The sequence below is a fragment of the Entelurus aequoreus genome, linkage group LG15 (assembly GCF_033978785.1).
Source record: "Entelurus aequoreus isolate RoL-2023_Sb linkage group LG15, RoL_Eaeq_v1.1, whole genome shotgun sequence".
Lineage (NCBI taxonomy): Eukaryota > Metazoa > Chordata > Actinopteri > Syngnathiformes > Syngnathidae > Entelurus > Entelurus aequoreus.
Genome location: NC_084745.1, coordinates 49,060,576 through 49,082,743, shown reverse-complemented (window position 1 = coordinate 49,082,743; position 22,168 = coordinate 49,060,576). Strand labels below are relative to the sequence as shown.

Genomic DNA, 22,168 nt, shown 5'->3' with positions numbered 1-22,168 from the left:
GTCTTTGTATGATGGCGTATGCGAGTGACGTCACTAGTTAAACGGAAGTATTGGTACACCTTTGAATCCAATACAAAAAAGCTCTGTTTTCATCTCAAAATTCCACAGTATTCTGGACATCTGTGTTGGTGAATCTTTTGCAATTTGTTTAATGAACAATGAAGACTGCAAAGAAGAAAGTTGTAGGTGGGATCAGTGTATTAGCGGCTGGCTGCAGCAACACAACCAGGAGGACTTTGACTTGGATAGCAGATGCGCTACCCGACGCTAGCCGCCGACCGCACGGATGATCGGGTGAAGTCCTTCGTCCTTCCGTCGATCGCTGGAACGCAGGTGAGCACGGGTGTTGATGAGCAGATGAGGGCTGGCTGGCGTAGGTGCATCGCTAATGTTTTTATCGTAGCTCTGTGAGGTCCCGTTGCTAAGTTAGCTTCAATGGCGTCGTTAGCAACAGCATTGTTAATCTTTGCCAAGCTGGAAAGCATTAACCGTGTAGTTACATGTCCATGGTTTAATAGTATTGTTGATTTTCTGTCTATCCTTCCAGTCAGGGGTTTATTTCTTTTGTTTATATCTGCATTTGAGCCCGATGCTATCACGTTAGCTCCGTAGCTAAAGTGTTTCGCCGATGTATTGTCGTGGAGATAAAAGTCACTGTGAATGTCCATTTCGCGTTCTCGACTCTCATTTTCAAGAGGATATAGTATCCGAGGTGGTTTGAAATACAAATCCGTGATCCACAATAGAAAAAGGAGAAAGTGTGGAATCCAATGAGCCCTTGTACCTATGTTACGGTCAGAGCGAAAAAAGATACGTCCTGCACTGCACTATAGTCCTTCACTCTCACTTTCCTCATCCACAAATCTTTCATCGTCGCTCATTTACTCTATTTATAAGATTGAGACATGCTGACAAAATAAAACATAAGTGAATTAAGTTTTTTGGTTGCTAATTCTTAACTTGTGTCTTTTGGAATAAGTAAAGGTGCAAAATAGGCCACATGTAAACATTTTAATTGGTCTGTAGCTTATTAAAGCACTGTTTATGAAGTAAAAAAATTATGAAAATACACACTACTTTTTTCACCTTTGCTCATTTACTCTGTATATAAGATTGAGACATGCTGATAAAATAAAACATAAGTAAATTAAGTTTTGTGGTTGCTAATTCATAACTTGTAAAAGTGCAAAATAGGCCAAATGAAAACATTTTAATTGGTCTGTAGCTTATTAAAGCACTGTTTATGAAGTAAAAAAAAAAAGAAAATACACACTACTTTTTTCACTTTAGGTCATTTACTCTGCATATAATATTGAGACATGCTGATAAAATAAAACATACATGAAGTAAGTTTTCTGGTTGCTAATTCATAACTTGTATCATTTGGAATACGTAAAGGTGCAAAATAGGCCACATGTAAACATTTTATTTGGTCTGCAGCTTATTAAAGCACTGTTTATGAAGTAAAAAAAAAAAAAAGAAAATACACTACTTTTTTCACCTTTGCTCATTTACTCTGCATATAAGATTGAGACATGCTGACAAAATAAAACATCAGTGAATTAAGTTGTCTGCTTGCTACTTCATAACTTGTATCATTTGGAATAAGTAAAAGTGCAAAATAAACCCCATGTAAACATTTTATTTGGTCTGCAGCATATTAAATAACTGTTTCTGAAGTAAAAAAAAAAAAAATGAAAATACATATTTAGTACATTTGTTTAGGGAGTGCAATATGTTGAGTTGTCTTTTTTTTTTGGTATTACTGCGCTTCTCTCTCGGAATACACCAGCACAGCTTCGCTCACATGACTGACGGCCACACTGCAATCAGACAAGAATTAGTAAGCAAATTAAAGAACAGGGGGAAATTAAAAAACATATAGAGTACAGGCCAAAAGTTTGGACACACCTCATTCCAATGCGTTTTCTTTATTTTCATGACTATTTACATTGTAGATTGTCACTGAAGGCATCAAAACTATGACACCTGTGAAGTGAAAACCCTTTCAGGTGACTACCTCTTGAAGCTCATCGAGAGAATGCCAAGAGTGTGCAAAGCAGTAGTCGGAGCAAAGGGTGGCTATTTTGAAGAAACTAGAATATAAAACATGTTTTCAGTTATTTCGCCTTTTTTGTTAAGTACATAACTCCATGTGTTCATTCATAGTTTTGATGCCTTCAGTGACAATCTACAATGTAAATAGTCATGAAAATAAAGAAAACGCATTGAAATGTGAAGGCGTGTCCAAACTTTTGTCCTGTACTGTATGTTACTACATGATTAAAAAACACATTGTCCACTCACCAAATATAAGATGCAGTGTTCATGTCCATGTAGAAAATAAGAGGTGCAACGAACATGGCAGTAATCTGTGACATGTTGGCAAAACCAGCACACAATTACTTGTTGTGCAGAACTAACTATTACACTGCACACAATTGGTTGTGCAAATGAAATATTTACCTTGGACAAAAAAATCCACAGTGCAAAGTGCTGGAGCGACAATCCACTTTTGAGTTTGAATGTCGTTAAAAGCAGCATAAAGCCCAGCAAGGCACTACGGAGTGACAAAAGCAAGTCATTATGAAAGCACCATTAACTCTCCTAATAATCTATGTCCCTTCACTAACTTCTTGTGTCTACTACATCGCAGGTGTAAATAGTGCTTAGTGCTTCACCTGGCACAGCAGCCACAGCTCAACGCATAGGTCTGAAGAGAGGGGAACTCCAAGGCACTTGTGAGGTCACCTAATGGAGGAACAGTGCGGTCAGTGTAAAAGTAAACAACTTCACATTGCCAATCTAACTATACCTGACAAAAGTAAGGATGTCCTAATATTTTACCAAACGGTTGTTTTTTAACTATTATTTTCAATTTTATTGCTAATCTATGCAAAAATAGACAATAATGTCATCTACCACCCTGCAAACTAACACCATATATAGATTGCAGTCCTGTGTGGAAACACTGTTATATTCTAAATTTAGGGTTGTGCGATAGAGATGATATAAATGATATACATTTGTCCGACGATAAGAGTTTTCAATACTATCTATTAGGGATGTCCGATAATATTGGCAGTCAGATAAATGCTTTAAAAATGTAATATCGGAAATTATCGGTATCTGTTTTAAAAAGTAAAATGTATGACTTTTTAAAACGCCGCTGTGTACACGGACGTAGGGAGGAGTACAGAGCGCCAATAAACCTTAAAGGCACTTCCTTTGCGTGCCGGCCCAGTCACATAATATCTACGGCTTTTCACCCACACAAGTGAATGCAAAGCATACTTGGTCAACAGCCATACAGGTCACACTGAGGGTAGCCGTATAAACAACTTTAACACTGTTACAAATATGCGCCACACTGTGAACCCACACCAAACAAGAATGAAAAACACATTTCAGGAGAACATCGGCAACGTAACGCAACATAAACACAACAGAACAAATACCCAGAACCCCTTGCAGCACTAACTCTTCCGGGACGCTACAATATACACCCCTCGCTACCCCCCCCCCCCCCAAACCCGCCCACCTCAACCTCCTCATGCTCTCTCAGGGAGAGCATGTCCCAAATTCCAAGCCGTGTTTTGAGGCATGTTAAAAAAAACTAATGCACTTTGTGACTTCAATAATAAATATGGCAGTGCCATGTTGGCATTTTTTTCCATAACGTGAGTTGATTTATTTTGGAAAACCTTGTTACATTGTTTAATGCATCCAGCGGGGCATCACAGCAAAATTAGGCATAATAATGTGTTCATTCCACGACTGTATATATCAGTATCGGTTGATATCGGAATCGGTAATTAAGAGTTGGACAATATCGGATATCGGCAAAAAAGCCATTATCGGACATCTCTACTATCTATATCTATATAATGCAGAGGCGAATGTCCCTCCAGAGTGCAGTAAAGCCGCTTTTAAATCCCCAATCCTCGCCTCCATAGCGGCAAATAATGTAATTTTCTTACAAGTGTCATTCCCCGGAAGATTTGGAATAGCTAAACATGCTACACGACACACCGTAATACAGAGTTGGGCAAATATTTTGACTCGGGCGGGGGGGGCACATTGGGGGAAAAAATGTGTCTGGGGGGCCAATGTGTATAAATGATATATAAAGATAAAGTACCAATGATTGTCACACACACACGAGGTGTGGCGAAATTATTCTCAGCATTTGACCCATCACCCTTGATCACCCCCTGGGAGGTGAGGGGAGCAGTGAGCAGCAGCGGTGGCCACGCCCGGGAATCATTTTTGGTGATTTAACCCCCAATTCCAACCCTTGATGCTGAGTGCCAAGCAGCTATTTTTTTTATAGTCTTTGGTATGTACACATTTAGCTGTAAAAATCTGCTGTACAGTATGTGTGTTGAGGTCCCTTTTCTTCATGAACACTAACACCAAAAGTCACAATGTCCGATATTTCTAAAAAAAAAGTTATGACAGACCACCTCAAAAAAACGGAATGTAATTACCGTATTTTTCGGACTATAATTCGCAGTTTTTTTCATAGTTTGGCCGGGGGTGCGACTTATACTCAGGAGGGACTTATGTGTGAAATGATTAACACATTAGCGTAAAATATCAAATAATATGATTTAGCTCATTCACGTAAGAGACTAGACGTATAAGATTTCATGGGATTTAGCGATTAGGAGTGACAGATTGTTTGGTAAACGTATAGCATGTTCTATATGTTATAGTTATTTGAATGACTCTTACCATAATATGTTACTTTAACATACCAGGCACGTTCTCAGTTGGTTATTTATGCCTCAAATAACGTACACTTATTCAGCCTGTTGTTCACTATTCTTTATTTATTTTAAATTGCCTTTCAAATGTCTATTCTTGGTGTTGGCTTTTATCAAATACATTTCCCCAAAAAATGCGACTTATATGTTTTTTTCCTTCTTTGTTATGCATTTTCGGCCGGTGCGACTTATACTCCGGAGCGACTTATACTCCGAAAAATACGGTATACAGTTTTTTACTGAATGGGACACCCAAAATGTACATTCAAATAAAGAAAGTGGGATTTACAAGATTAAGTATGAACAATAAAACACTGAATATTAACAACATATGAACATTGCTCCTCGTTTACTTCTCAGACCAGTTCCTCCATAGTTGTGTATCTTTTACAATCAAGCAAAACACCACAAAAATGTAACAAACAGCAAAATATGAATGCAAAGTGTAATAAACACCTACAATATGATATATTATCACTTTTATGCAGACATTTGTTGTAGAAATTTGCTTTCGCATCCGTTTCTGACACATGGATTTCGGGCTGGCTGCTCTGCTCTGCTCTGGTCTAAAAAATGATGTATAATGTCCGGCGGGCCGGATTGAAAATCTTAATGGGCCGCATGTGGACCGCGGGCCGTATTTTGCTCAGGTCTGCCGTAGGAGGATATTCCAGTGTTTCCCACACATTCATTTATTTGTGGCGGCCCGCCACAAAAGAATTACGTCCGCCACAAATAAAAAATATATAAACATTTATTTTTTATTTATTTTTTTGTCCTGTCCAGCTTTTCAGGCAAATCATATAGTTGATGTAGATGCCCATATAGGCTGTTCAGATTTACTTTACAAAAGAGAAGAGTAGGATACTTCTCTTGTTGCCTTATTTATATTAGTCCACTACTGTTTTCTGTTTATTTGTTACAGACTGTGGCAGGACACCTCTGCCTCTGTTTCACTTTATGTTGCTGGTAAATAATATGGTTGTAGTAGTAGGCTAAAGTTAAATTATTTAGTATGCACTAATTAAAGGGGCAGAGCTTTAAGAGACATTTTAGCTTTTATATTTTATAAGATATATTTTTTGTAAGAACCACAATTAATAAATATATTTCAGTGAGTAACTTATTGTTCAAATCTGTATATAAATATGTACATAAAGTGTTGTAATTATATTGTAAAATGGATGAATGGATGGATGGACGTTTAAAACAAAACTGTTATTATTAGTAAGTATACATTTTTTTAGCCTTTTTAGAGAAAATCATATCATAGTAAATTATGCAAATTTCTCGATGATGTCATGGTGACCACGCCCGTAGTCACGCCCATAGCCACGCCCCCACCGCCACAGGTATCTTGGCAGTTTATGGGAAACACTGTATTCTAACTGGTAAACGCAAGCTATTTGATTACATTATACAAATATCGACAGTAACGATGCCAATCTAAATCATCAGTATATGGTCGATACTGCAGTGTTTTGGTCAATATTTTTTTTAATCATCAAATAATTTTTTGTTGTTTACAAACTCAGGAAAAAAGTCCCCGGACAAAAAACAAAGAATAAAAATATTTTATTGATATTGTTACACGGCCATACTGTCTTTTTGTCTGATTATAATTATGATTAAATCATTCAATGATCTTGAACATTTAAAGTATCAGCATTGGAATGACATACTGCGCTTGTAACTACATGGTATTGGATTCAACATTGAACATTTAAAGTATCAGCATTGGAATGACATACTGCACCTGTAACTACATGGTATTGGATTCAACATTGAACATTTAAAGTATCAGCATTGGAATGACATACTGCGCTTGTAACTACATGGTATTGGATTCAACATTGAACATTTAAAGTATCAGCATTGGAATGACATACTAAACCTGTAACTCCATGGTATTGGATTGATTATTACTTTTTAACAGAAGTGTAGATAGAACCAGACATATTTACAGTAAATCAGCAAGTACATTAATATTAGTTTTGAGCAAATAAAACAGAAAAATATGTTACTGCATATGTCAGCAGCCAAATTAGGAGCCTTATAACCGGTTTTAAAATGGTTCAATCATTTTTTATACGCCAAATAATGCATCGGGATTATCGTCAACGCAGAAGGCTGCAATTTTTACCGCAATGTACTTTTTAGGCTATATCGACGCCCCATTCCTATCTAAAGTACATCCAAGTTTTATTCCTACTGTGTGGTCCCTTTAGGATTATTCTCACCTGTCGGGTGAGCAGCCATTGTCAGCAGCAGCACGCTGTTAAAACATGCTCGTTTTAGTCTCTAGTTGTTATTAAAGCTATTATTAAAGAAGGTTTTTTTCTTACCTGAACAAGTAGTTAACACATTGCTGCTCAATGTCGCTGCAACAGAAAGGATCATTTTAGGTGATATGTTACTCCAATTAGACCAGGGGTGTCCAAACTTTTTGACTTGGGGGGCCGCATTGGGCTAAAAAAAAGTTAAAAACCAGTTAGAACCAGACATATTAACAGTAAATCAGCAAGTACATTAATATTACTTTTGAGCAAATAAAACAGAAATATGTCTGGTTCTAAAAATTCAATCAGAATGATCACACAGCGAAAATGCGGTGTTTTGCATTTTCCCTTCATGCTTTGTAATGGGTTTAATTTAGATTATTATTATTTTTTTAACAGTGAATTAACATTTTTTAAAATAATATCCACATTGTGTTGGTTGGATTTTTTTATATATACCATGACTAGGGGAGGTTGTTTGCATTGGGTCATATAAATAAATGCTGCGGATTCAGTGGATAACAAAAGGTCATTAACCAGGAAAAAGTTGTCCACCACATGGTGACAAACTAGCGGCATCAAAAATGTTAAACTCTTAAAATGAATGCAATCTCCATGAGGGCAAGTTTCCTTATTACAGGCATGTGATTTTTCCATCTATAGTCGGAAATCCGTCTTTTTTATCGCTGTAAAACTATAAAAAATTATTTTCCTTTTTTCTGACCTACAATGTGTTAAAATCCTGATCCGTCTCTTTGCCATACCTGCCATCAACTACAGTTTTCCCGTAATGAGTACGGTTTTTGATAATCCAGTGATAAAAACTACAGTTTTCCATTAAAAATTATTAACTTAAAAATTGAAGCTACGTAGCGAAGCAACTCCACGGGCAAGGGACAAAATATATGGGAAACATCAATGATGATTGGTTGGTTTACGTATAGGAACATCCATGATTGGTTGGTTGTTTACTATGATGAGTCACGATTGGTTAAGATTAGTGCAAAACATTACGGACAGGCCAATCAGAGGCAAGATAGGGCGGGTCATGGAACCAGGAAGGGAAATCCCAAATGACGACGAGAGAGTCGGAGAAGAGAAGACGGAATATTCATATGTATTAAAAAAAACTAGTGGAAGATGGCAGAGAGATTCTCTTCCTTAGATTTTTATTTTAGCGATGTAGACGACGTCCAGGAAACCCACAATGCGTCTACTTGGCCACATATTTGTGTCTGGATAAAACAATGCCCAAAACATTCATTTGAGTTGCTTAGCATGTTAGCCCAAATCAAAACTGCTCTCGACATGGAAGATGGGAAATACACATTTAAAGAACACACACGATTGTGACAGACATGTAAAGAATTTTGCTACAGTATAGCCTGTCTAAATGCTACATTTAATTTTCATTAGTGTTTTAGAGCAAGACAGTAGCTGACATTTTGTTTATTATTTTGTCCACAGTTTCCAAAAACAATTTGAAATGTGGACTCGTCAGACCACAGAACACTTTTCCACTTTGTATCAGTCCACCTTAGACGAGCTCGGGCCCAGCGAAGCCGGCGGCGTTTCTGGGTGTTGTTGATAAATGGCTTTGGCTTTGCATAGTAGAGTTTTAACTTGCACTTATAAATGTAGCGACGAACTGTAGTTACTGACAGTGGTTTTCTGAAGTGTTCCTGTACCCTTGTGGTGATATCCTTTACACACTGATGTCGCTTTTTGATGCAGTGATTTCTCGAGATTCTCTGAACCTTTTGAGGATATTACAGACCGTAGATGGTGAAATCCCTAAATTCCTTGCAATAGCTGGTTGAGAAGTGTTGTTCTTAAACTCTTGGAAAATTTCCTCACGCATTTGTTGACAAAGTGGTGACCCTCGCCTTATCCTTGTTTGTGAATGACTGAGAATTTCATGGAAGCTGCTTTTATACCCAATCATGGCACCCACCTGTTCCCAATTAGCCTGCTCACCTGTGGGATGTTCCAAATAAGTGTTTGATGAGCATTCCTCAACTTTCTCAATCTTTTTTGCCACTTGTGCCAGCTTTTTTGAAACATGTTGCAGGCATCAAATTCCAAATGAGCTAATAATTTGCACAAAAATAACAAAGTAAAATAAAGTTTCTCAGTTTGAACGTTAAGTATCTTGTTTGTTCAGTGTATTCAATTGAATATCATTGTATTCTGTTTTTATTTACGATTTACAAGATGTGTCAACTTCACTGGTTTTGTAGAATAAACATTATTTGTGCTCTTTATGATTTTTGCATTTGGAGCAGTTAGAAGTGGAGAGGGAGTCGAAGAGACAGGAATTGACTATAAAATCCAAGGCAGAATCCACTAAAGCAGAAACAAAAAGGAAAGTGCCCCCCTTGTTACCCCACCAGGGCGCTGCCCTGGACCTGGCTGGGGACCTGTGGCCCCCAGAACCCCGGCTTAGTTTCAGTCTTTTTCATTAAGTTCAAATCACATGCCTGTTATTACAACTCATGACATCTCGCGGGCCAATTGGAAGAGTTTGGACACCCCTGAATCAGACCAAATTTGGCTGACGCTTACCTCAAATTACTGGGTATGTTGCGGACTTTAAACGCCCCGTAAGCGCCTGGAAAACGCAACATGGTCACGTCTGAGGGTCCTTTTTTAAAGTGACATTAGAAGAAGACTTACCAACACAGACGAGATGAGCGAGGGCCCAGATGTAACCGCTGAGGTCAAACTAGAAAGTGAACGTTTGTGCTCAGTCATTGACACGTGTCTTTAATATTAGTGTAGTATATAAATATAGTTACCTGTGGATCGTAGGCAGGGAGGTAAATGGCTGAAAACAGCATGAGACAAATGCTGGAAGAGGGAAACAGATTGTGAGCTTTTTTCTTTTAGAATACTCAATATTTAACCACTGCTACCCAAAAACTTTAAACATGCTTTTGAATGTAACACACCTGAGGAGTTTCAACCAATCAATCTTCTGCAATGAGAGAGAAGGGAAGTTAAGATCCACACTTTGATACCAAGTCAATACCAACATAACTTGTTGAGTAACTCCGCTTCACACCACATATGCTTCTCATTTGCCAGGGAATAAGACGTCATTATATTAGCGAGTAGAGGTTTATATTAAAAGAGAATGCATTTATTCGGTAATCCAATACCAGCGGAAAGTATCCAGCGATCCGCCACCACAAGCCCAGCGAGTGTGCATTTCCCCTGTGTGCGGAAAAAAGCATGCAACCCAACCTTTATCACATCTTTAAGCGCAAAGTCGTTTGGCAACACTTTGAACACAACCGGTTTACTTCTTTCACCAGGAAGGCAAAGTGTTGCTGAACACAGCTCTTTTTTTATGGGCATGTGATAGATTGTAGAAATAAAACAATGGGTAAAAAGAGGAAAAAGGCATAATGTAATGAGAAAGGGCTAAAATATTGGCACTAATAACGAGTAAAACACAAAGTTTGATTTTAAATATAGCACAGATCAAAAGTTTGGACACACCTTCTCATTCAATGCGTTTTCTTTATTTTCATGACTATTTACATTGTAGATTGTCACTGAAGGCATCAAAACTATGAATGAACACATGTGGAGTTATGTACTTAACAAAAAAAGGAGAAAAAACGGTTTTATATACTAAAGCCAGGGTTTCCCACACATTCATTTATTTATGGCGGCCCGCCACGAAAGAATTACGTCCGCCACAAATAAATTAAAAAATAAATAAATAAAAACATTTTTTGTCCTCTCCAGCTTCTCAGGCAAATCATATAGTTGATGTAGATGCCCATATCGGCTGTCCAGATTTACTTTACAAAAGAGAAGTGTAGGATACTTCTCTTGTTGCCTTATTTGTATTTGACTTTATTAAATGTATATATATTAGAAACACAACATGTGTATATAACAAAGGGTGCAAAGTCTGCAGGCAGTAGTAAACATATGGTTAAGTGTAGGGAGTAAAACTGATGGCAGTCTAAAGTTCAAGATTTTTGGAGCTCTTTGTTCAGTGGATCAGATGTTTGATGAAGCTCTGTGTCTATCTACCACCACTACTGTTTTCTGTTTATTTGTTACTGACTGTGGCAGGACACCTCTACCTCTGTTTCACTTTATGTTGCTGGTAAATAATATGGTTGTAGTAGTAGGCTAAAGTTAAATTATTTAGTATGCACTAATTAAAGGGGCAGAGCTTTTAGACATTTTAGCTTTTTTTATTTTATAAGATATATTTTTTGTAAGAACCACAATTAATAAATATATTTCAGTGAATAACTTATTGTTCAAATCTGTATATAAATATGTACATAAAGTGTTGTAATTATATTGTAAAATGGATGGATGGATGGATGGACGTTTAAAACAAAACTGTTATTAGTAATTAGTAAGTATACATTTTTTGAGCCTTTTTAGAGAAAATCAAATCATTGTAGTAAATTATGCAAATTACTCGATGATGCCATGGTGGCCACGCCCATAGCCACGCCCCCACCACCACAGGTATCTTGGCAGTTTATGGGAAACACTGCTAAAGCCTTCAAAATAGCCACCCTTTGCTCTTATTACTGTTTTGCACACTCTCGGCATTCTCTAGATGAGCTTTAAAAGGTAGTCACCTGAAATAGTTTCCACTTCACAGGTGTGCTTGTGTTCATTCATACTTTTGATGCCTTCAGTGACAATCTACAATGTAAATAGTCATGAAAATAAAGAAAACGTATATTGAATGAGGAGAAGGGGTGTCCAAACTTTAGGCCTGTACTGTATGTTTTAGCCCACAGGTGTCAAACTCAAGGCCCGGGGGCCGTATCTGGCCCACAAACGCCTAGGAAAATATGCATCAATGAAGTACCTTAATCTTTTTATACTAAATGTATTTTTTCTTTCCATTTTGACAAAAAAAAAAATAAAAAAATAAAAAATATATATATATATATATATATATATATATATATATATATATATATATGCACTGCATGAAATTGCATACCTTTTAAATGTTAATATTATGCAATATTGCAACAAATAATATATTATCATAGTTCCCACACATTTTATTTGTTAAAATATAAATAAATACTTTAATATCTGCTTGACTTATGGTTTCAAAGCAAGTCAGCCATCAAATTCTACACTGTAAAAAGGACAATAGATTTTACGGTAAAATTTACAGTAGCTTTTACAGCAAATTGAAAACTACATAATATATAAAATGTTGCAGACTAGGCTGTCTTTTTTTTACTGTAAAATCTACGGTTGTTGTTACTGTAAATGGAAAAACGGTACAACAGTTATTTTACAGTTAAAAACCGGCAACTCAGTTGCCAGAATTTTTTTTTTTTTTTAAATCCAGTGGTTCTGTTTTTCTATTTACAGTAGTAAATTGAACAAACTACCTTCAATTTTACAGTAAGATTCCGGCAACTAAGTTGCCCGTATTTTACCGTAAAATAACTGTGGTACCATTTTAAAATGGTAAATAAACAGTGGGTACTTTTTTCCTATCTACTGTAATATATTTTTTAAAATGTGTAGATTTTACATTTAAAAAAAGGGTGACCAGAATTTTACTGTGAAATATACAGATTTTTTTTTTTTTTTTACAGTGTACGTAAAATAAAATAAAAACTAATAAAATGCATAGGCAAATGCATAAATTATTAACTGTTATAAGCGGCCGTCTGGTGGCAGCCATAACTGCGATGTGGCCCTCAATGAAAACGAGTTTGACACCCCTGTTTTAGCCTATACAAATCACATGAGATCACGCTACCACCATTTTGAAAGAATATTAGGAACAATATTGTTTGTTTTGAGATTCTGAGAGGCTCAACTCCACTCCACTTGTTTTTTTTTTATGCATAATTACCTCCTGGCAGCTGGTACGCCAATTTGATTTCTGTGCAAAAACATGTTGAAGCACACTGATCTTAAATACTTGACAGTTTGAAACAGTTTAAAAGGAAGGAGTGAATTTAAAAGTACGGTACATGGGTTCTGTTTTTTTAATGTATGTTTATCATGCTGTTGAATCAATATTGACAATTGTGGAAATTCATAGGTATCGTGACAACCCTACTATCCACTGTCTTAAAAAGAACTGTACAAAACCCAAAACCAGTGAAGTTGGCACGTTGTGTAAATGGTAAATAAAAACAGAATACAATGATTTGCAAATTATTTTCAACCTATATTCAATTGAATACTCTGCATAGACAAGATACGTAGCGTTCAAACCAAGAAACATTATTTTTTGCAAATATTAGCTCATTTGGAAGTTAATGCCTGCAACATGTTTCAAAAAAGCTGGCACATGTGGCAAAAAAGACTGACAAAAGTTGAGGAATGCTCATCACACACTTATTTGGAACATCCCACTTGGGAACAGGTGGGTGCCATTATTGGGTATAAAAGCAGTTTCCATGAAATTCTCAGTCATTCACAAACAAGGACCGGGCGAGGATCACCACTTTGTGAACAAAGGCATGAGCAAATTGTCTAACAGTCTAAGAACAACATTTCTCAACGAGCTATTGCAAGGCATTTAGGGATTTCACCATCTACGGTCTGTAATGTCATCAAAAGGTTCAGAGAATCTGGAGAAATCACTGCACGTAAGTGGCAATGCTAACCTTCGATCCCTCAGGCAGTACTGCATCAAAAAGCGACATCTGTGTGTAAAGGATATCACCACATGGGCTCAGGAACACTTCAGAAAACCACTGTCAGTACCTACAGTTCGTCGCTACATCTATAAGTGCAAGTTAAAACTCTATTATGCAAAGCCAAAGCCATTTATCAACAACACCCAGAAACGCTGCCCGAGCTCATCTAAGATGGACTGATGCAAAGTGGAAATGTGTTCTGTGGTCCGACGAGGTCGCATTTCAAATTGTTTCTGGAAACTGTGGACGTCGTGTCCTCCGGACCAAAGATGAAAAGAACCATCCGTACTGTGATAAGCGCAAAGTGTAAAATCCAGCATCTGTGATGGTATGGGGGTGTATTAGTGCCCAAGACATGGGTAACTTACACATCTGTGAAGGCGCCATTAATGCTGAAAGGTACATACAGGTTTTGGAGCGACATATGTTGCCATCCAAGCAACGTCATTTTCATGGACGCCCCTGCTTATTTCAGCAAGACAATGCCGAGCCACATTCTGCATTGTTACAACAGCGTGGCTTCATAGTAAAAGAGTGCAGGTACTAGACTGGCCTGCCTGTAGTCCAGACCATTGAAAATGTGTGGCGCATTATGAAGCCTAAAATAGCACAAGGGAGACCCCCGGACTGTTGAACAACTTAAGCTGTACATCAAGCAAGAATGGGAAAGAATTCCACCTGAAAAGCTTAAAAAATGTGTCTCCTCAGTTCCCAAACGTTTACTGAGTGTTGTTAAAAGGAAAGGCCATGTAACACAGTGGTAAAAATTCCCTTGTGACAACTTTTTTGCAATGTGTTGCTGCCATTCAATTCTGAGTTAATGATTATTTTCCTCAAAAAAATTAAGTTTCTCAGTTCAAACATTAAATATCTTGTCTTTGCAGTCTATTCAATTGAATATAAGTTGAAAATGATTTGCAAATCATTGTATTCTGTTTTTATTTACCATTTACACAACACGCCAACTTCACTGCTTTTGGGTTTTGTATAACAGCATTTCTGCAGTTGTCAGAATTAGGGCCAATTCTGACATAATATTTGCTATTAGCGCTTGCAGTGCTAATGTTGCTGTTTAGAGTTGCATTGCGTGCGAGTAAAATAGTCATACATTTTGTTATAGTGTAAATGTTAAGCTTATAAGAAACACTTCATGCCTATAGGGGGCGCTCTGGAGCAAATCACTTTTTAAATGTGTCTTTCAAGTGCAATTTAAGTTTGTCAGCAACACAAAAGCCCTTACCTCTTTGTGACCGACAGCCTTCAAGATAACGTAACTCACGACATGGGAGGAGTTCTGCAGAGTGAAGAAGAAAGGAATCTCCTGTACAAGAAAAAAAACGTCATGGTGTAATTCATTCAATCACTACATTCGGGAGTGCTGCTGAAAAGCCAGGACATGACTCACTAGGCGTGATAGCGCCCTGGAACCTGCATAAATATTGCCCACAAACAGGAGGGAGCCTGGGAACCAGGAAAGGGCGTCCGATCTGAAACATACCATTCAAATGTGTGCATATACACAAGGCAAGGCGACTTTATTTATATAGCACGTTTACAACAATTTTTAAATTGGACCAAAGTGCTTTACAGGTTAAAAAGCATGGAGCAAAATAAAAACAAACAATCTAAACCAGATAGTGCAAAAGCAATACGGTGAAAGGGTTCGAATAAAAAGTAAAATTGCAAGATAAAAATAATGAAATTATAAAAGTGCGACAAACTGAAATATACAGTCGTGGTCAAAAGTTGACATCCACTTGTAAAGAACATAATGTCATGGCTGTCTTGAGTTTACAATCATTTCTACAACTCTTATTTTTTTGTGATAGAGCGATTGGAGCACATACTTGTTGGTCACAAAAAACATTCATGAAGTTTGCTTCTTTTATGGGTCTGCTGGCCAAACAGCTCAATTTTTGTTTCATGTGACCACAGAACTTTCCTCCAGAAGGTCTTATCTTTGTCCATCTAAAATTATACACAAAGCAAACTATAACCTGCTACCCAAGAAAATACAACAATTTGTCTCAAAAAGAGGAGAAATATAATCACAGAGAAAAATGTAATTTAAAACATTTGTATGCACGTACAACACTTAAGACCTTCAGTATATCAGTGTGTGGAATTAAATTATGGAATGGATTAAACAAAGCAATCAAACAATGTACTAATATGATCCACTTCAAGAAACTCTTCAAGCTTAAAGTGTTTACAAAGTACAAAGAAGAAGAACCATGATAAACATTCTAAATGTATTTAATCCATCCATTCATTTTTTCAAAATAATCTTACTATATGAAATGTAATTTACTTCACCGAGTACCGTATTTTTCGGACTATAAGTCGCAGTTTTTTTCATAGTTTGGCCGGGGGGTGCGACTTATGTGTGAAATGATTAACACATTACCGTAAAATATCTAATATTATTTAGCTCATTCACGTAAGAGACTAGACGTATAAGATTTCATGGGGTTTAGCGATTAGGAGTGACAGATTGTTTGGTAAACGTATAGCATGTTCTATATGTTATACAGTGTTTCCCATAAACTGCCAAGATACCTGTGGCGGTGAGGGCGTGGCTATGGGCGTGGTCACCATGACATCATCGAGTAATTTGCATAATTTACTACAATGATATGATTTTCTCTAAAAAGGCTCAAAAAATGTATAATTATAATTAATAATAAAAGTTTTGTTTTAAACGTTCATCCATCCATTTTACAATATAATTACAACACTTTATGTACATATTTATATACAGATTTGAACAATAAGTTATTCACTGAAATATATTTATTAATTGTGGTTCTTACAAAAAATATATCTTATAAAATATAAAAGCTAAAATGTCTCTTAAAGCTCTGCCCCTTTAATTAGTGCATACTAAATAATTTAACTTTAGCCTACTACTACAACCATATTATTTACCAGCAACATAAAGTGAAACAGAGGCAGAGGTGTCCTGCCACAGTCGGTAACAAATAAACAGAAAACAGTAGTGGTCAAATACAAATAAGGCAACAAGAGAAGTATCCTACACTTCTCTTTTGTAAAGTAAATCTGAACAGCCTATATGGGCATCTACATCAACTATATGATTTGCCAGAGAAGCTGGACAGGACAAAAAAAATAAATTTATTTTTTATTTGTGGCGGACGTAATTTTTTTCGTGGCGAGCCGCCACAAATAAATGAATGTGTGGGAAACACTGTTATAGTTATTTGAATGACTCTTACCATAATATGTTACGTTAACATACCAGGCACGTTCTCAGTTGGTTATTTATGCCTCATATAACGTACACTTATTCAGCCTGTTGTTCACTATTCTTTATTTATTTTAAATTGCCTTTCAAATGTCTATTTTTGGTGTTGGCTTTTATCAAATAAATGTCCCCAAAAAATGCGACTTATACTCCAGTGCGACTTATATATGTTTTTTTCCTTCTTTATTATGCATTTTGGGCCGGTGCGACTTATACTCCGGAGCGATGTATAGTCCGAAAAATACGGTATTATTTATTTATTTTTATTGTGATTATTTATGGAGTATATTGTGAATAAATTGAGAACAGGAAGTGAACAAAATTTTTAGCAACTGTTATGTAAAAGAAAAGGGGTAGGATTTAAATAAGCTCCGCTTCTTCCTACTCCTTTTCGAACATGTTGAAAAGAAAAACTGGAAATTGTGATGTATCATGTTGTATGCTTGCATGTTCCAAATAAACTCAAACTCCATGTGATGTCAGATGAAACAAAAATGTAGCTGTTTGGCCACAACACCCAGCAATATGTTTGGAGGAGAAAAGATAAGTCTTTAATCCCAGGAACACCAAACCTACCGTCAAGCATGGTGGTGGTAGTATTATGCTCTGGGCCTGTTTTGCTGCCAATGGAACTGGTGCTTTATAGAGAGTAAATGGGACAATGAAAAAAGGAGGATTACCTCCAAATTCTTCAGGACAAGCTAAAATCATCAGCCCGGAGGTTGGGTCTTGGGCGCAGTTGGGTGTTCCAACAGGACAATGACCCCAAACACACGTCAAAAGTGGTAAAGGAATGGCTAAATCAGGCTAGAATGAAGGTTTTAGAATGGCCTTCCCAAAGTCCTGACTTAAACGAGTGGACAATGCTGAAGAAACAAGTCCATGTCAGAAAAGCAACACATTTAGCTGAACTGCACCAATTTTGTCAAGAGAAGTGGTCAAAAATTCAAGCAGAAGCTTGTGGATGGCTACCAAAAGTGTCTTATTGCAGTGAAACTTGCCAAGGGACATGTAAGCAAATATTAACATTGCTGTATGCAGATTTGCTCACATTTTCAGTAGACCAAGGATGTCCAAAGTGCGGCCCGGGGGCCATTTGCGGCCCGCAGGTCATTTTTTAACGGCCCATTTTAAAATACGATTAAAAAAATTAAAAACATAAAAAGTGGTATGAAAGAGCAAACAGGTGAAATGTAACAAGAAAATGTTGCAATGTTTACTCTAATAACACAAAGCTGCCATGCAGGCTGTTTCTTTCTTTAAAAAATAATAATAAATAAAAATCAATGTCATTATGAATTATTGACCTATTCAAGGCTCCAATTACGTCACATTAAATATTGCACTTTGAGATATTTTTGGGGGAAAATGTTGCATATTTTGTATTTGCCATATAAAAAATTTAGCTGTTTTTTTTTTTTTTTTAAAGAAGGGCCAAAAACGAACAAAAAACATAAACAACAATACAACGTATAATTGACGGATAGATCTGAAGTTGATCTCGAGATTATTGTGTTAAATGTAAACAGTAAAAAAAAATTATAATTTATTTTTTAACACTTTAATGAGTAGGACCATTTTGGTTCCCCAATAATTTTTGTGTGATTTGTTTTTAAGTGTCATCGCTCAAAAAATAATAATGAATTAAAATCAATGGTGTTATGAGTTATTGACCTTTTTAAGGCTCCAATTATTATATCATCTCAAATATTCCACTTAAAAATGTTATTGGGTGAAAATATTGCATATCTTGTGTTTTTTCCATGAAAAAAACGGGGTTTTCTTTGACAAAAAGAGCATACAACTTAAATCTTTAAAAATGTTATATTGACAGATAGACCTAATGTTGATGTAGGGATTTAAAACTTGAATAATAATAATACTGAATAATGACACATTTTTAACTTTTTTTTTTACCGAAACCCTTTGGGGTCCCCGGGATCAAGCCTGAGTGGAGGCCTAAATGTATATTTTTTATACATATATTGTATTGGTTTTTAAAATAAAAAATATCAAAATGGCCCCGCTTGCTTTGATTTTTAAGTGTGCGGCCCTCAGTGGAAAAAGTTTGGACACCCCTGCAGTAGACCCATAATAAATTCATAAAAGAACCAAACTTCATGAATGTTTTTTGTGACCAACGAGTATGTGCTCCAATCACTCTATCACAAAAAAATATGAGTTGTTGAAATGATTAGAAACTCTAGACAGCCATGACGTTATGTTCTTTACAAGTGTATGTACACTTTTGACTGAGTGATTGTAGTACCTGGAGATCGGGCTCATTTCCACCAGGCCCAGCTTGCCAAACAGCAGAAGCAGGACCGCGCCGATAAATGTCTGCCATCTTAGACAACATAATGTTGCATGATTGCATACACATTTGTAAATACAGTATTAACACTATTTGAGAGACATACTATAAAGCAGGGGTCACCAACGCGGTGCCCGCGGGCACCAGGTAGCCCGTAAGGACCAGATGAGTAGCCCACTGGCCTGTTCTAAAAATAGCTCAAATAGCAGCACTTACCAGTGAGCTGCCTCTATTTTTTAAATTGTATTTATTTACTAGCAAGCTGGTCTCGCTTTGCCCGACATTTTTAATTCTAAGAGAGACAAAACTCAAATAGAATTTGAAAATCCAAGAAAATATTTTAAAGACGTGGTCTTCACTTGTTTAAATAAATTCATTATTTTTTTTACTTTGCTTCTTATAACTTTCAGAAAGACAATTTTAGAGAAAAAATACAACCTTAAAAATGATTTTAGGATTTTTAAACACATATACCTTTTTACCTTTTAAATTCCTTCCTCTTCTTTCCTGACAATTTAAATCAATGTTCAATTAAATTATTTTTTTTTTATTGTAAAGAATAATAAATACATTTTAATTTAATTTTTCATTTTAGCTTCTGTTTTTTCGACGAAGAATATTTGTGAAATATTTCTTCAAACTTATTATGATTAAAATTCAAAAAAATTATTCTGGCAAATCTAGAAAATCTGTAAAATCAAATGTAAATCTTATTTCAAAGTCTTTTGAATTTCTTTTAACATTTTTGTTCTGGAAAATCTAGAAGAAATAATGATTTGTCTTTGTTAGAAATATAGCTTGGTCCAATTTGTTAGATATTCTAACTAAGTGTAGATTGGATTTTAACCTATTTAAAACATGTCATCAAAATTCTAAAATTAATCTTAATCAGGAAAAATTACTAATGATGTTCAATAAATTCTTTTTTTAAGTTTTTCTCTTCTTTTTTTCGGTTGAATTTTGAAATCTAAAGAGTCGAAATTGAAGATAAACTATGTTTCAAAATTTAATTGTAATTTTTTTCGTGTTTTCTCCTCTTTTAAACCGTTCAAATAAGTGTAAATATCATTAATTATTAATAATAACATCGTTAAAGGTAAATTGAGCAAATTGGCTGTTTCTGGCAATTTATTTACCGGTAAGTGTGTATCAAACTGGTAGCCCTTCGCATTAATCAGTACCCAAGAAGTAGCTCTTGCTTTCAAAAAGGTTGGTGACCCCTGCTATAAAGTCATAAAAGGTCATTGCTTTAATCTACTCACCCTTGGAATAACGTTGGGTAGGTGAATTTCATAACAGACAGAACAAACTGGGAAAAAAAAAAATCAATTTTACAGGACAGTAAAGTGCAATATTGATGTGATATATGAGTTGGAATTAAAGTGTCATTTTAATGATAGAGCCAGTGTTCATAATGAACTGTCCCAGGAGGGTGCTTCCTACCAAAATAAAAGCTCAGTCTGAAATGACTCCAAACAGTTCTGTTATCACTTCCAAATTATCATCAAAATCAAGCCATTTTTTTATCAATTGGTGTAAAAATCGCTTGGTTGTAATTAATCTGTCGAAAAACTTTGGTGGGGAAACGTTAAGGACACGGAATGTTGTTTAAACGCATCAACTGTCATAATAATCGTAATGACGTTTTACCGATTATTGTAAAATTGGATTTAGTATCGACTCACCTTATTCGTGATATAGGAAACAACGAAAAAGAAGATAAAGGCGAGGCCAATGCAGTTTCTTTTCCACTGCATGTTGTTGACGGGATAAAACGCGGCATGTTTCTCATATTATTAAGCAGTTTGTTAGTAAGCTACACATTTTTATCCTCGCTAACTTCTTCCTTGTTCTTCAACTGACACGTCAAGTGGGGGCGGGGGCGAGACAATACGGACATCGACGTTAGCGATACCAAATGTGACCACACTATCGTCGATATTTTTTTCAGTTGTTTTCCATGTTTGTTTTCCCAAGTGTTTGCATAGTGTTGCAATATGGATGACACGTCCCTTGGAATAATTAATTAATTAGTAAGTAATGGATTGATGAATAATTATTTGAATATTCAGACCAAAATCCGTCCGTGAAATTGACATTTCTAGCAGCTTTAAAAAAAAAAAAAAAAAAAAGTATTAAATGATTAAAAATAAATAAAAAAGACAACATGTACGTGTTGCATTATTGATTACACGTCACTTAGACAGGAGCAGCCCAAAATGAATAATTAATTAATTATTAAGTACTGGATTAATAAATAATTATTTGAATATTTAGACCAAAATCCGTCCGTGAAATGGACATTTCTAGCAGCTTAAAAAAAAAAAAGAGTATTAAATGATAAAAAATTAAAAAAGACAACATGTACGTGTTGCATTATTGATTACACATCCCTTAGACAGGAGCAGCCCAAAATTAATAATTAATTAATTAGTAAGTAGTGAAGTAATACATAATTATTTGAATATACATAATTATTTGTTTATTTAGACCAAAATCCGTCCGTGAAATTGACATTTCTAGCAGCTTAAAAAAAGAAAAGAAAAAAGTATTAAATGAAACAAAAAAAAAAAAAAGGTTTTACGTGTTGAATTATCACGTCCCTTGGACAGAAGCAGCCCAAAAATAATGATTAATAAGTAATGGATTAATAAATAATTATATGAATATTTAGACTAAAATCCGTCCGTGAAATTGAAATTTCTAGCAGCTTAAAAAAAAAAGTATTAAATGATAAAAAAAAAAAAAAAGTTGTGCGTGTTGCATTATTGATTACACGTCCCTTGGACAGACGCAGCCCAAAAAAATGTATTAATTAATTAATTAGTAAGTAACAGATTGATAAATATTTATTTGAATATTTAGACCAAAAT

The 22,168-nt window shown here is 35.7% G+C and overlaps 1 protein-coding gene across 2 annotated transcripts; it reads right to left on the bottom strand.

The window, feature by feature from the left end:
• Positions 1–1,622: 1,622 nt before the first annotated feature.
• Positions 1,623–21,191, bottom strand: LOC133630226 (transmembrane protein 241-like). Of its 2 annotated transcripts, XM_062021691.1 has the most exons (16): positions 20,981–21,191; positions 20,558–20,604; positions 19,251–19,328; positions 15,122–15,203; positions 14,957–15,037; positions 12,921–12,950; positions 10,000–10,025; positions 9,847–9,898; positions 9,725–9,773; positions 9,614–9,659; positions 7,115–7,150; positions 7,010–7,044; positions 2,682–2,751; positions 2,467–2,560; positions 2,308–2,372; positions 1,623–1,823 (listed from the first exon to the last, which is right to left on the bottom strand). In XM_062021691.1, the coding sequence occupies exons 1-16, from the start codon at positions 21,050–21,052 to the stop codon at positions 1,763–1,765; spliced, it is 924 nt and encodes a 307-aa protein (XP_061877675.1). In that variant the 5' UTR covers positions 21,053–21,191; the 3' UTR covers positions 1,623–1,762. The 2 variants fall into 2 exon arrangements, with proteins under 2 accessions (XP_061877675.1, XP_061877676.1); XM_062021692.1 differs by lacking the exon at positions 12,921–12,950 and having other exon boundaries at positions 20,981–21,190.
• Positions 21,192–22,168: the final 977 nt, after the last annotated feature.